We start from the raw sequence: 15,216 nt of genomic DNA on the forward strand, positions 1-15,216 counted from the left end.
TGTCTCTCCCGGGGAATGTATATACCCATGTGATTGTGCACACATCCCCGTGCCACTGCTGGGAACAGCCTGAGACCTGTGCACAGCTCTTACCACTTCCCTGTCCAGACCTCTGCTTTGCACAGCTCCTACCTACCAGACCTAGGAGTTCTGCTGCTCCTAGTCCTTTAAGCTCTTCCAGCTCCAGGCTCTGGGTTCAGGCCTGAGCTCCTCTAGATTCCTAGCCTTCAAGGGTTTCTTTCCCTAAAATAAGACGTCCCTGCCACTTGCTGACTAGTCTGGTAACCAGTTTCCCCCTCCGACCCTGTCCTCATCTGCTTTGCACCGGTTGATTCTGCTGACTCCCATCATCTTCTTAACAGAGGAGGGTCAATTAATCTGAACCCCACCTTGTGGAGCCGGGCAGAGCCACTTGCTGGGTTCACAGCTGGGAAAGAGCTCAAAGGCCTCTCTATCTGAGCCTTAATTGTTGGGGAGACCATTCTAGAGAGAGGAATAACTTTCCCAAGGTCAGTCACGGTGATGTTGGGGCCCCACTCTGACAAGACCTAGGTCCTCTGATGTCTCTTTCTACTGGGAGCACAGCTTCTGTCCCCCACAAGTGTCCAGAGGAGCAGAAGCCTTGCATAAGCTGCTGACCTGCCCACACTCCCTGAAGCCTCCCACGCCAACCATTCCTAGCAGTTTTGCTGCCCCAGCCCCCTTTCCTTTACCTTAGGTTTCATGGCACATTAGCTCCTCATCTGAAGGCTGCTTTTTAGCACAATGTCTTTTTAACTAAGGTAAAAGAAAATGAACACACATCTTTTTGGAATAATCTCATCCCATGTGGTTGTTGCTGGCACCCTGGGGTACACTGAAGTCAAGGTAGATAATTACTCTTCTCTACTGAGTCAATTAAATATAAAAAACAACCATCACCAAGCCTCCATGGTTTCTTATAGCCTGCTGCTCTGCCCTTTCCATCTCCTTCCCTGCCTTCCCTGCCCCGCAGTGAGCTGCTTACCCTCCGGGGCAGGTGGAGGAGATATGTCAGAATGACAGAGATATGGGCTGGGCCTGCTGGGGCAGCAGTATGGGAATGAAATGGTTGAATGTCTGGCCCAGTGCAGGGCTGTGTGTGTTTGTGACTAGACAGCAATGCCCTGTCTGGGCTTGGGCACCCATCTCTCTGCAGGTGGTTATCCTACATGTATGTAGGAGAGATTCCTGGTTGTTGGACGTAGTTCATTTCCAGCTTTCTCTCTGTATGGACATATGGAATTGTTTTGGCAAAATGTCATTGTTGGCCAACTTCTATACACTTGTGAAATGATTTCCAAATTTTAATCCAAAGTTTGCCCTTTTTAGAGGGAAGCTGAGTGTAGGGAAAGGAAATCTGAAGACAGTGTCATTTACTTTGACTACTTGATTTGTATATATATTTTTAATAACCAGAGAAAGGACTGGATGCTGTGCTTACCTCTCACCTATTTTATCAGTTGCAGTTTTCTTAATCATTACTTCAGTTCCTTCACCTAAACCCTTTTAACTCTTGTTTCCAGCTCCCCGGGTTTCAGGCAGGACTGAGCCATGAACTTGTAGCAGACCTGCGTGCTTGGCACTGGCACTGTATCCGCCAGGCCTTTCTAGGCGGCTTCTGTTGCTTTACACTGTGCTCACAAGCTGAATTCAAGACAATGTCACTGTCACTGAGGGGCTGAGTTTCTGAAAAGCCCAAGCAATCCTCTAAAGAGTCCCTCAAAATGAAGTTACTAACAATCTTCTAATCAAAGCCCACTCTCTAACCCAAGGGTTGATTCACTTGATAGCAGCAATCAATGCTCTCTTAAAGAAATACAGAATAAGTCTATCACCTCCATTTTTTATTGAAAATCTCTTTCATTCAGTTTCTTTTAAGGATGGCTTTTCTTTAAAAGGGTCTAAGTGTGTTAACTTGACTGGCTCACGTGACTACTTTTGGGGAAAGGTTGTGCCTAGAGGGTGGAGGACTGATATTGAGATGTAGAGGAAATGGCTTTGGCCACTGGATTATCCTTCCAGCTCCCAAATTGTAGTTCCCTGGGGAGTAAAATGAGGGGCAGTGTGTCTATTTCTTTTCTTTGCAATGGTTTAGCAAGAATCATGTGTGTATTTGTGTGCATATGTGTGTGTGTATTCGCACTCTGAACTGATTGGCTTGTTTGTAGTTTGTTAGAGACTCCACTTTTCTTCACTTCTTTGTACATCTTTTGCATCAACTGATCTGCCAGCATTAGAAGAAAGACTTAAAGAAGCTGAAGTGTAGATCTCCAGATTTATATTTCAGCAGTTTGAAATATAGTCCCTATGTTATAAACATGGTTCTTCAATATTTGTGTAATTTAGAATCACCTGTACAACTTGTTGCAAATGCAGTAGAGTCCTCCATCCTCCCTTCATAGCGTCTGCTCCAGGAGTCTGTGATGAGACTCATGAATTCATATTTTCATTGGTCCTGCAGGTGATTCTGAGGCAGAAGGCCCAAAGACTACATTTTGAGAATCACACTCACATGGTTTGTAGGTGAGGTTAAAGAAGACTAGAGAAGCAAAGTGACCAGCCTCAGTTGGCTGGTTAGTTGGAGCAGAACATAGACTGGAACCCAGAATTAGCTCTGAGCTTTCCCACAGCCCTAGATGTCAGAGAGCAGACCAAGAGGAGGTGGGCTTGATTTCAACAGAATGAGTACAAAGAATAGTGAGGAAGCCACAGCATCTCCTTATCCAGAGGACCATAATTCAGGCCAGACTCTCATCACAAGTGGGCACTTACAGTGTAATTGGGAGCAAAGAGAAAGGAAAGAAAGCTCTTCATAATAAATCCCGGTTATTTGGCACTAAAGGTATATGAGATCTTTCCTTTGGCTCTGCCTGGGACACTTGAATGTCTACCTGCATGGCAGCATAAGTGGCCAATGATCAAGGGGCATCCCAGCCCCAGCTCTGGCAAGGATGGTCTGCGTGACATTTGGCCACTTGTTCAGTTTCTTGGTCTTCATTTCCTCTCTGTGAAATGAAGGGAATTGCATTAGATTGTTTGTAATTCCCATGGCTTTAGCATTTTTACTTTTCACTCTAATCCCTACCACCACCACACAGAAAGGTCTTACTTTTACAAGCACTCATTAAAGTTGTGTTAACTGAACAAATGAATAAATTGAGTCAAAAATACTGAACATGGAGAACTCAGCAGCCTATCTCCCAGTGCTCACCCTCTAAGTCCTTACTTTTGGACATTTTGAGACTGTATATGAATACTCAGATTGTGATCCCTTTCAGTTTTAAATCACCTGTGTTTTTAGAGGGATCTAGCCACAAATGAACATGAGTCACAGCTTTGACATCTTTTCCTCTTAAGAGTTATTTTTCAGATCTGGGCTATGCTCTATCTCCTTAGAGTCATTCCCTGAGCTGAGAAGCAAGCCTGGAGTAACATCTTGTCAGCAGAGATAGCCTCTGGTGACAAGTTCCTGTGTTCCACCTCATGTGGCTGCTCCACTGATGGGTTCTCTTTGTTCCTTCCAGAAAGCAGATCTGGCTGTGGCAGGCCTCACTATTACAGCAGAGCGCGAGAAGGTGATTGATTTCTCTAAGCCATTCATGACGCTGGGAATTAGCATTCTTTACCGAGTTCATATGGTAAGAGACTTATTTTATAAGCATTTATGTCATTAAAGTTATTTGCATGCAAACACTGAGTTATATGGTAATAATAAATGACTCACAGAAATATTTGGATTTCAAGACTTAAATGCAAATGTGCTGGGCTATTTTTTCCCCCATCAGCTGCAGGATCTTGTGAACAGGAGGATGGAAAAGCCATATTTGTGAGCTTTCCAGTAAAAATTCCCTCTGCCTCATACAGTAGGAATGTCCATGAGGGGTGGGTCAGCACTTGATGTGTCATGCATTGGTAATGGAACCTGTCAGTTCTCTGCTTCTTCCTGGGGCCTAAAGTCACCCCAGTATTCTCAAGGATTCCTTCAACCCTTAGGTCTACTGTGTTCCCTCCATACATTGCATCTGGTGAGGTAAATGTAGACTCCTTCCTCTCTTGATTTCTTGTACTGGTGAATATAGAGCAGACCATGTAATGACACATGTACCCTTCTGCATCCCCACTAAAAAACTAAAAATTGTTTCTCTGGCTAGGTTGGCCAGAATGAGCGTATGAGAACACACCAGTGGATAGCCAAGGACAGGCCTGACCCCGAAATGTCCTGGTTGGTGGGATGAGCAGGAGATGAGTGATCCTGGCTGGATCTCATCTATCAATTGGACAATTATTCTATTGCCACCAAATAGCTGACTTCACCTAGTTTACTGTGCTGAACCAGAAGTACCTTCTCCCATCTTTTCATCCGAACTGGCTCTAAGTACATAGCCATCATACAGAGTTCCCCAGCCCTCTACTTACTTCAGGTCCACAGTTCAGCTGCCGTGTATACACCCAAACATAACCTGGAACCGGGAAGCTGCCCAATATCAGAGGTCACCCCACATATCTCCTGAAGAAATGACTCCCTTCTCAGTAGATCCCAACGCCCAGCCCTAGAAAAAGGAGGGCCGTCTGCCTTTGCAGTTCCATCCTGGCCCCCATTGCTGGCAGCCATTTGGGCATCAGGAACTATGCCCTGATTGGAGGTTCCCTTGGTGCAAAGCCAGTGTCTTAGGCTTTGCTTCTCAAATGAGCACTGTCTTGTACTCGGCCTCAGTGTCCATTGTGGTCACTACCCAGCTGGTAAAAGATGGCTAATCTGGAAGAAGAGACACACCAAAATCACCAAGCTCCCCAAGCTAAGACAGAAAGAAATATAAAAGTTTGGTCATTATAGTCAGCGCTATTGTTGATGTGTCTGGTTTGTGAAGTAAGGGGGATTTTGATCCTTCCCAGCCAGTGTCCTCCTCTTCTTTACTATACCACTAGTTCCCGCTCATTGAGCCTCTCCTATGCCTCAGAACTGTACAAGGTCCCTTGATATAGATTGTAGTTATGGATTGAATTGTGTCCTCCTCAAAATCCATATTGAAGTCCTAACCCCTAGGGCCTATGGATGTGACTTTATTGGAAAATAGTCTTTGCAAATGTAATCAAATTGAGACGAAGTTGTACGAGATATGGGTAGGTTCCAACCCAACCACTGGTGTCCTTATAAAATTAGAGAAATTCAGACACAGACACATAAGGGAAAAGGCCGTGTGATTTGAAAGGAAGACACTGGAGTGATACATCTGCAAGCTAAGGAGCACCGAGGATTGCCAGCAACCACTAGAAGCTAGAGGAGACAAAAAGAAGCCTTCCCTGGAGCCTGCAGAGACAGTTTGTCCCTGCTAACACCTTGACTTTGGCCATCCAGTCTCCAGAACCGAGAGATGAAAAGTTTCTGTTAAGTCATCCAGTTGTGGACTTTTGCTATGTCAGCCTTAGGAAACTAACACAGTTATGCTGCTCTTACTTTTTTTTTTTTTTTGGTACTGGGGATTAAACTTGGGACCTTGCGCTTGCGAGGCAAGCAGCAGCACCACTGAGCTAAATCCCTGGTCTGTGTTGCTTTTACTTTTATTAGTGAAGAATCTGAGGTACAGTTTCTAGGAGAAAGCCACATGCGAATAAGTCAAAGAGCAGTGTTTAAACCTATGTTTTCACTGTGATTCCTGTCCCTCCACTGGAGGAACATCCAAAAGAAATGGGGACACACAGCCTTTCTCCAGACCACACTGCTGGGGGTACAACAAGGCTTTGGCCTTGATTTTCTTAGTAACGTTGAGAGAGCTAGAGTCCTTCTAGTGACCTGATGATCCATCAATAACATGTGGCTGAAGGTACCTGGCCCCAAGTACTCATCACCCAGTGACATCTGCTCCTAGCAGCTTGACCAGGTTATGTCCCTAGATGTTTGGTCAATGACTATTCTAGGTATTACTCTGAAGATATTATGTAGATGTGGTTAATATCAACAACGAATTTGCTTTAAGGAAAGAAGAATACTCCCAAGGATGTAAGTGGGCCTCTTCCAATCAACTGAAGACCTTAACAGGCAAAAACAGGTTTTCTGAAGAAGAAATTCTGTCCCAAGACTATAACATAGAAATCCTGTCTGAGTTTCCAGCCCTGTTTACTTTTGAAGTTACTGGGTTCCACAACCATATGAGCCAATTCCTTAAAATCCCCCTAGATAGGTATGATATGATATATGATATTACAGGTATAGATATAGCTCCAATTGTCTCCCTTTCTCAGGAGCACCCTGCCTGACTGATAGGGTTCCCCTTTATGGTCAGGACCCCTCCCTTCCCCTGGCCTCCCCATGGAGTCACCAGTGTGCCACATGGCTGCTCAGATCTGATTTATAATGGGGCCAAACAAAGTGAAAAATGAGTGCTGGCATGAACGGCTTACACTGAGCAGAACTGACAGTTTATGCATTTATTCAACAAATATTTATCAAGCGCATTCTGCGTGTGAGGCACCATGCTTAGAAGGTACCAAAAAGTCAGCTCGGGTGAGAACAATCCTGAATTGATGAAGGCAGAGAAAACCTGGTGAGAATGAATCCGAGATGAACTTTACTGCATCTGATATACGGAGGCCTTAGCAGGGATATCTAATGCTAAAATGTAGGCAAGTAGGGCCTACCAGGAGAGTCTAAATCTGAAGCTACTGTCTTTCATGTAATAGGATTAAGGCAATTAAAGTTTTTAAAAATTGGATGTTTATTATTTTTTAATTTCTCTAACAGATGATTCTCACTGAGAAAAATATGATTCATTTAATATCATTTATAGTCTATAAGGATTTAGAATGTCTATCTTAGTTCTATATCTGTTAGACCACCTGACTGATGAATAATTATTAGCAAAAAGTGAGCATCTGGTGCTAATCAGATCTGTGTGCAAGAGTGGAAATAATTAACTCAAAGTATAAATTCCTTGTTAAGAATTATTTTATTTATTTGTAACTGATACACAGAAATACAGACATTCTACATATTAATGAGATCCCACACAATGTTTTGCTACATATGTACACTGCATAATATAATCCCTACCCCAGAATTATTGCCAAAGCCTCCAAAATAACAAGTGACAGCAAGTGTGTCTCTGAGGACTATAGATAAACAGAAATAATTTGTCAATTTCCAGCAATCTAAGATTATCTGGGCTTTTTCATGAACATGGATCATCAAATGTTGATTATGGGATATTTTCCTTCTTTCCAGCATCAGGGTATAATCTCTGTTTCTGCTCAGGCATCTCTAGGACCAAAATAAGAAGAATGTTTTTACCCTTTTTGCTACCCACACCCTGCTACTTGACAAGCTGGCTAAGGAATTGGGCTTTGGCATATGTTGCTATTGATCCAGCCTGCTTTTTAGAGCTTTCTCCATTCCTAGACTCTAGGGACTATTTTCTCATGGTGTTCTTCATACCTCTTCATCATTTCACTTGGCACCTCCCTCTCTTCTCCCTCTCTCCTCTCCTCTCTCCCTAGGTCATCTCACCTGGTCTCAATCTGTGAATCTAATCCTGGCCCCACCCCTGAATTCCAGTAGTGTGTTTGTGTTTCTTACACATTACTACACCTCTCCACCTGCATGTCTCTCAGGCATCCCCAAAACACTCTCTCAAACTGCATTCAGCATATTTCTTACTCAGACTCAGTGCTCTTCCTCCTTTCTGGCCCATCTCAACTAATAGCATCTCCTTCCTGTAACCTGAGCCTCCCTGGAGTTCCCTCACCTCTCATCTCACCTGAATAGTTCTCAAGACATACTATGCATCCTCATTTCTTGGTTCAGGCCCTCCCTGTCTCCAACCCAGACTGCTGCCATTCCAGCAGACAGTATTCTCCTTGAAGGCAGTGTCTCTTATCCTTTACTATCTTCATCAAAGAGCTGCTGTCATCATAGACATTCACTAAGAAGCAGGAGAGTGAAGATGATGGATTGGAGCCAGACTGCCTACTTTTATTCCCAGATCTGATAATTATTAGCTGAGCGTCACATGTGTCTCAGTTTATTCATCTGTAAAAATGAGTTGTCATGTAAATGAAATGAGAATACATATGTAATGCACTCATAACAGTGCCTGAAAAATGCACAATGAGGTGTTAAGCTATTACATTTAATAAATGTATGGGAATTGCTGCTCATTACAGTTCATCCTCCATCTGCAGCCTCAGGGTGACTTGCTTGCTTGTTTTGAAAATGTAATCATATCAGTCTGTTACTTCAAATCATTCACCAGTTACCCGTCAATTACAAGAAAATGTTCAACCTCTTATCATGGAGATAAAGTCCTTATCTCCTCTCCCATTTCCACTTCTCTGGCTGTAAGCCCCTTGGTCCTATGCTGCTTCCATGCTCCCATCACTACAGGCTCATCTTGCCTCCTCATCCAGACCACACTCATCTTCTCGCCTCTTAACCACCAGACTTTTAGGTGGCCTTTGATACCCAGCTCAAATGACACTTGCTCTTCAACATGACCCCCTAGATAGAGTTGATTGCTCCTTTCTCTGAGCTGCTGCCCTCTCCCTATCTATTATAACATTTTATGTCATGTTTTAGTGTGCTTTACCTATGTCTCTCTAAGCAGACCCTATTGAGAGGTATATTAAGGGCAAGATACCTGTTCATTAGACTGTACATTTTTTTTTTGGTATCAGGGATCGAACTTGGGACCTTATGCTTGCGAGGCAGGCGCTGGAACCACTGAGCTAAATCCCCGGCCCTAGACTGTACATTTTTATGACATGATTTTTGGTATGGAAAATGTGGTCATCCTATACACACAGTTTTTATTTGATAGTATGAAAGGAAAGAATGAAGAAAGAGGGAGGGAAGAGGGAGAGGGAGAGGAATCGAAGGAAATGCTGAAGGCAGGTCATAAATTCAGTGACCTTGTGGTCAGTGAGCACCATCCTTTCTTCTGTGGATTGGGCAGCATTGCATCCCGAGAATCTAGGTTTCTCTTAGGAGGCCCAGCATGGTTGGTATTCCAGGAAACAGGATGAGTATTATCCTTAATAGATTAGTTTTTTTCCTTTATCACCTTGATCTTGAGAACAAAAAGAGATAGGAGGTAGATGTTTCAGGCAGCACAGACACATCTTCTGCTCAGGCCTGGCTGTAGCTGCCACCTGAACTCACTGGTTTCTCCCTGCAATCCCTATGTATCCCACATACAACATAGCATCCACCTGAGAGGGCATTAGGATCCTTGGCTGGGGCCAGATGCACTTCTAGCCCATACATAGATGCCCAGCCATTAGACTCTAGGATTTCTCCTGGTATTTCAGAGATGACCATTAAGCAATAGGATCTCTGAAGTACAAGACTCTTGATTTTCCTGGCAAATGAGCTAATTTCTTCTTACTGAGAAGTTTAATATTTGATACAGCCCATAACTCTAAGGGGATTTTGCTTATGAGGGTTGTATGGTATTGATACATACTGTGAGCTCTCAAATAGCTGTGCAAGAGGAGGAGAGAAGAACATGGAAAAACAAAGCCATCTATATTTGACATTAGAGGATGTCATGTAGTTTTCTCTCTTTTTTCCTGCTGTAGCAATTTGCCTAATGCTGTTTTGTTCAGACTAATATTAAAATAAGTTTGTATTCCTCAAGCTCCCCCTGACTGTTGGAGCAAGGCAGCAGCAGAGTGTGCAGAGCCAACTTGGGCTTCAACATTTGGCCTGTAAAACCCCCAAACGAATAAATTTCATCTGGGTAATTTAGTGTTGGCATCTTCAGGGAGGTGGGGTATATGTCTAAGATACTTGTACGTTGACTAATAGCTCTTAATTTATGAAGCTCCTCCGCGTTCATGCTCTAGCTCAGTAAAGCAATGCTTGAAGCAGGTAGTATGGTTCCCATTTTATAAGACACAGGTCTGAGATTCTGTGAGCCTAGTCAGTGCCATGGAAAGAGGAAAGGCAACACAGCAGCACAGCAGTGTTGAAGTCAAGTTTTCTTTCTCTACATCCTGTACACTTTCCGACTATCTCTCAGTGTCAAGGCCATGCATTATATGATCTTTCAAGGTCCTTTCCTATCTAAGGATACTATCTGTGATCCCATATAGGGTCCCAAGCCTGCCCAGAGCATCTGAAACTCCCTGAAAAGTGTGAGCTTGCCATTTTCCCCTTATTCTGCCCTGCTTCCCCTTTTATTAATAAATGGGAATGTTTCATACTTTGTTCATTTTCTTTTCTTAACTCTCAGCTATAGTCTCTCTCAAGAGAAGTTTAAAAAAATCAGACAGTGATTAAAAAGTGAAAGAAATAAAATGCCAACATGAAATTAATGCATGGCATTTGCTGGATATATTACCCATTTTTCAAGAAGGTCTGTTTCATTTCACAAAGACTGTCTAGGAAAATGGAGAACAGTGCTAAGTAAACTACTGAATCATTTCTAATACTTCTTAATACTCTGTTATAAGGAAATAGAAAATGAATTGAGTTCTATTTGTTAAAGCTAAGTAACATGATAGCCCATCTAATAGAAATGTGGACCCTGAATGTATGATGATTTTAATATTGGGTATTTATTGAGTGCTTCTCACTCAAGAAGCTCAAGGCGTCTTAACAACATTATCTTCCTCAGTCTCACGTTCAACTCTCTTGTGGATTGTGCTGCTCCATTTTACAGAAGAGGAAAATGGTACCCAGAAACCTTGAGCGACTTGCCTAGAATCACTCAGCAAGTGAAGGTCAACACCAGGATAAGAACTTAGGTCTTCTGACATCAAATTTCCAAGCAGCAAAGTAGAAATAGCTATAGGGAAATTGCTAGCATATGGGTTATGTAGTCAACAACCCATCTGAATGTTATTTGTGGAGAAGAATCGACTGCTTGCTTTTTTTTTCCTCTTGGAGTCAGAGGTGAAGTGCACACTAAACCATACTATATGCAAAAAAATTCATTGTAGACACCCTGGGAGGTTGTTGATTGGTTCCTACAATGAGACCAGAAAAACCTCACCTCTTTCTGCCTCTCCCAGAAGGAGTCATGGAGAGAACATTTTTCTTTCCTCTTCAGCCCTAGAGAATGTTTTTTTGACCAGTGACCACTATTGACATTGTGGTCTAACACTCTATAAATTGCCATTTAGTGTTAAAGACTGTCAAAAGCACATGGATCTTGTGACTGCCTTTTGTCACTGATATGCTGGAGAAGGGACAAGTTATGAGAAGGAAGAGAGTTAATATCACTAGTTTTTGTGTGTAGAGAAATAGTGACTAGAGTACACAGTCCTAACCCAGACCCAAGAGAACCTGCCACATGTCTGGTCCGCTCAGCCAGTGACTTCTTTGGGAAGGCTGAGGTGTGAAACAGAATTCTAATGATTGGAATTGCTGGTTTCTAAGAGGCATATTCCAGAAGAAAGTCTGGGATTGCCTTAATTGCTTCCCTAGAGAGCCTTGTGGAAACCCTCATGCTTCTTGTATTACAACCCATAGAAACTCCAGGAGTTTTGAAAACTGGCTGTAGCCAGATGGCATTCACCCTCAAGCATCTTTCATATGTGTCACTATAGGACAGAAAATAGTGTTTCTTCTCCATTGAGGAAGACATCAATATAAAAGGAAGTTCCTTCCTCTGTCACATACCATCTCTCAATCCTTCTTCTCTCACAGCTGCTTTAGGCAGAAGGGGAGCACATAGTGTGTACTCTATTTTAACTCATTGTGCCCTCAGAACAACCCCATGAATTCAGTTTTACCATTATACCCATGTTGCAAAACAGGAAACCGAGACCTGGAGGTAAAGTAACTTGCTCAGAATTGCATAACTTGTAAGTGTTAGAACCAGGACTCAACCCTGGGCAGTCTGGCTACAGAGCATATTGCAATTCACTACCTGTGCTGCATTACCTGGTTCTAGGTCCCCTAGGCATTTGACTTCAGACTCTAAGAAAGTGATTGCCCTCTTTTTATAATATAATTTCTTCCAGTACACATAGAGTGAAGTGTCAGTGAATTAGGAGGCTTTTAAAAGGATAAGATGCATTTTTGATAGCAGAAGAACTTAGTGCCACTTGACAGCTCTATGAGCAGCCCCATTGCCGCATTGCTATCACTCAAGGGACCTCAGCACACCAGGATCAGTTGGTGAGCAGCCCTCAGGTCCCTCCCATCATCAGAGAGCTTTAGGGGGGCTGACAGTCCAAAAGCCAAGGAAAATAGTTCTATTTTTGCTGCCATCTAATTTTCAATTCCTTCAGCAAAACTTGACCTGTCCTTGACATTGGGGGCACAGACATATAGCTATATTTATCTATAGATACATATCTATACCTATGTATCACCATTTATCTCCTTCCATAGTGGTTGCATCCACAAGGAAGGAAACAACCCAACTTGTAGTCAGCAGTTGTATTAATTGTATAAATCAATACAAATGCCTATAAATACAACAGTCACAATAAATGATAATGAGTATAAATAATGTTTACAAGTACTTTAAGGGGGTACAATAAAATAGGTTGGGATTTTGCTGGCACTGGGCAAAAGCCGTGGGATTAATTAGGGAGTCTATTGGAGCAAGTTGCAAAGATTAAAAGGAGAGGAAGATTTGGTACAGCTACCATTTGAACCAAGGAAAGTGTGGCATGCCTATGGTGTAACTTGATGAATGAGCACCAGAGAAATAGAAGCCATCACCAAGGCACTTAACTTCCTGGGTCTCAGTTCTTCCATCTGTCAGTATGGAAAACTGGGTATTGAAATCAAGGGAACAGCATGAAGCACTTGAAGTTCTTCTGGAGAAAAGCATCAGCATCGTATATCCTTTGGGTTCTGGAAATGCTATTATTTGGAAGAAGTGCCTGTGGCATGTGACACCTGATTTGTGCCAAGTGCCAATAATTCAGGTGTCCTTTGGTAAGGAGGCAATCTGAAGCATCTACATAGAGGAAATGATAGGCATTTAAAATCTTGCAAGGAATATACATCTCTGCAGCATCAGAGTGAGCTCAGCCTATGCCAAGACTGCATAAGCCCGGATCCAAATCTCAAATGACTGCCCAGTCCTTGCTCTTCTGGTTGGCGTCAGTCAATCACATGTGGAATCAGATGTTGCCTTGCCAACCTGACTGATGTGTTTCCAGCAGAGCTCTGTTTATGTTTTGGTCCTCATTTGTGTGATGGTCTGTGTTTTATAACTTGAGTCGCCAAGAATTTTTCCCACGGCTATGCATCATTCCTTATCACTCATAACCAAATATGGCAGCTTTAAAAAGTGCTGTCATTTTCCTCAATTTCACTCATTGTGATATAATCAGGTATAGATTTCTGACATTGAGCATCTAATGGGGTTTCAGATTCAGAAAGCAACAATAAAAGATTTTTTTTCTCCTGGATGTCTCTTAGGTGAGAGACACAGAGTGAAATAGTCCTGAGTGACAGAGCCCATAGAATTCACATACATTTGCCCAGAGAAAGTCTGAGATCAAGAGGGACTGCATGTGTAGACCAAACTAGTGATTTCTGCCGCAGCTAGAATAATTTCTCTCACAGGATCAGCTTTTTGTCCCCTTCCAGACTCCATGTATAGGTTCTGTACTGTCTGTGTCTTCCTGTGTCTGCCACTGGCTTTTATGATGATGAAGAAGACATGTTTAGCCTGTGAGAGACACTGAAGTGACCAACCAGGGTCTCCAGTTCTGCTGCTGCTGTTTAGTCCCTTGCTTCCTGTAAGAGGATTTACATAATGATGTTACCAGAAATGCTGAAATGGTCTTCTCGATGTTTTTTTCCTGTCCTCTTCCCTTAGTTACAGGGTTATGTCCCTCAAGTTGTTTCCTTTCCCCAACAAATCATCTGAGTGTTCTAGAAAGATCAAGCATGCCTGTACCACAAGGAAGATGCTTGAAATTAGTATCAAAGGGCTGTTCCTTGGCCTAAATATACTGTGAAAGAAAACCTGAGAGGCTCCTGTCACAATACTGAAAGGCCACAAAACCCAACAGTGATTACTCTATTGGCAGGAAAGCCAATGACATCTTCTCTGTGCTCCTTCTGGGATGTTGTCCCAAAGGAGAATCTTTAGGTGGTTCAGGAGTGGGAAACCGTCCAGAAGAGAAGGTGAGAATCATCCATGACTGGGGCTGTGCAAATACAGCATGACCATATAGAACTGTGTCTTTCTCCCACCTGCTGCACATGCAGCTATGGGAGCAAATGCTGTTACTTGGGATTTCTCACTTGTTCTAGCTTCCTATGAATAGTGTGAGCTCAGAGAGCTGGTTGGGTTTAGCACAGCATTGGCAGAGGTGGTTCCTATTCCTGTTTCTAGGGACCCCAGTGTAAAGATGACTTATTGCTGTACCTGGATATCATATTGATAGAAGGTTGTCGTGACTGATGCCATCTCGAGCTTGAAAGCTTACCTGCTCACAGAACACCTAACCCTAATTCTGATTCCCAGTTCTATCCATGGAGTTCCTCAGGTTCTGAGATCATCCGAGCATAGCATTTTCCACTTAAAATGATCCTTAGGGACCATCTAAACCAGTGGTTTTTGAGTAGATGGAAGAATCAAGCCTAGTAAAAGATCAAGGCAGCAGCCAGGGCTGGAGAGAACACACTCTGTGTACAGTGGCAGCCACCACTCAGCTCCAGTGCTGCCCGTGTTATTATATAGTTTTATAAAGAAGCCAGAAATCTAGATTTTTATGTGAAATCTTCCAATCATTTACTACTAGGAATTAATATAAATTTTAATACTTCAGAAGCCTGGTGTGGTGGTGCACACCTGTGATCTCAGCACTTAAGAAGCTGAGGCAGGAGAATCACATGAGTTCAAGGCCAGCCTGGGCTACAAAGTGAGTACAAGGCCAGCCTGAACTGCACAGTGAGACCCCCATCTCAAAAAAATTTATACTTTGGGGTAAATTAAGCAAGGCCGTGGGCTATATGTGGTCCAAAGGCCATGATGGTTTGGTTCTGTTCTAGCCCAGCTCAACTGAGGCCAAAGGAGAACTTGCCCAAGACCAGACAGCTAAGATGGCACAGAAAACTTACAGTGCCATATTATTTTCCTGGGGAAATTGGTGGGAGGTTGGCATTTACTTTCTATTCCTGCTCCGTCCTCCAGCCAAGCACATCAGTGGACTTGGGATACACTGTGTTTTCCTGTGGCATAGTGAGACAAGCGCTAGGATTTGAGATAGATGTGTGTTTGGTTC

The 15,216-nt window shown here is 43.0% G+C and overlaps 1 protein-coding gene across 3 annotated transcripts in view; it reads left to right on the plus strand.

Annotated features, from left to right (window-relative positions):
• Grik4 (glutamate ionotropic receptor kainate type subunit 4) overlaps positions 1 to 15,216 on the plus strand; it is a 436,311-nt gene that overhangs the window by 391,015 nt on the left and 30,080 nt on the right. For all 3 annotated transcript variants that reach the window (XR_015451727.1, XM_087212564.1, XM_021249070.2), the window contains one exon: positions 3,546 to 3,659. Coding sequence is in view for 2 of the 3 variants with exons in the window: in XM_087212564.1 (XP_087068690.1) it covers positions 3,546 to 3,659 (114 nt within the window). In the remaining variant the exon portion in view is untranslated. The remainder of the gene's footprint in view (positions 1 to 3,545; positions 3,660 to 15,216) is intronic.

This window comes from Heterocephalus glaber, unplaced genomic scaffold, assembly GCF_053883595.1.
Source record: "Heterocephalus glaber isolate CG9 unplaced genomic scaffold, H.glaber_assembly_v1.0 deba00001431, whole genome shotgun sequence".
Classification (NCBI taxonomy): Eukaryota; Metazoa; Chordata; class Mammalia; order Rodentia; family Bathyergidae; genus Heterocephalus; species Heterocephalus glaber.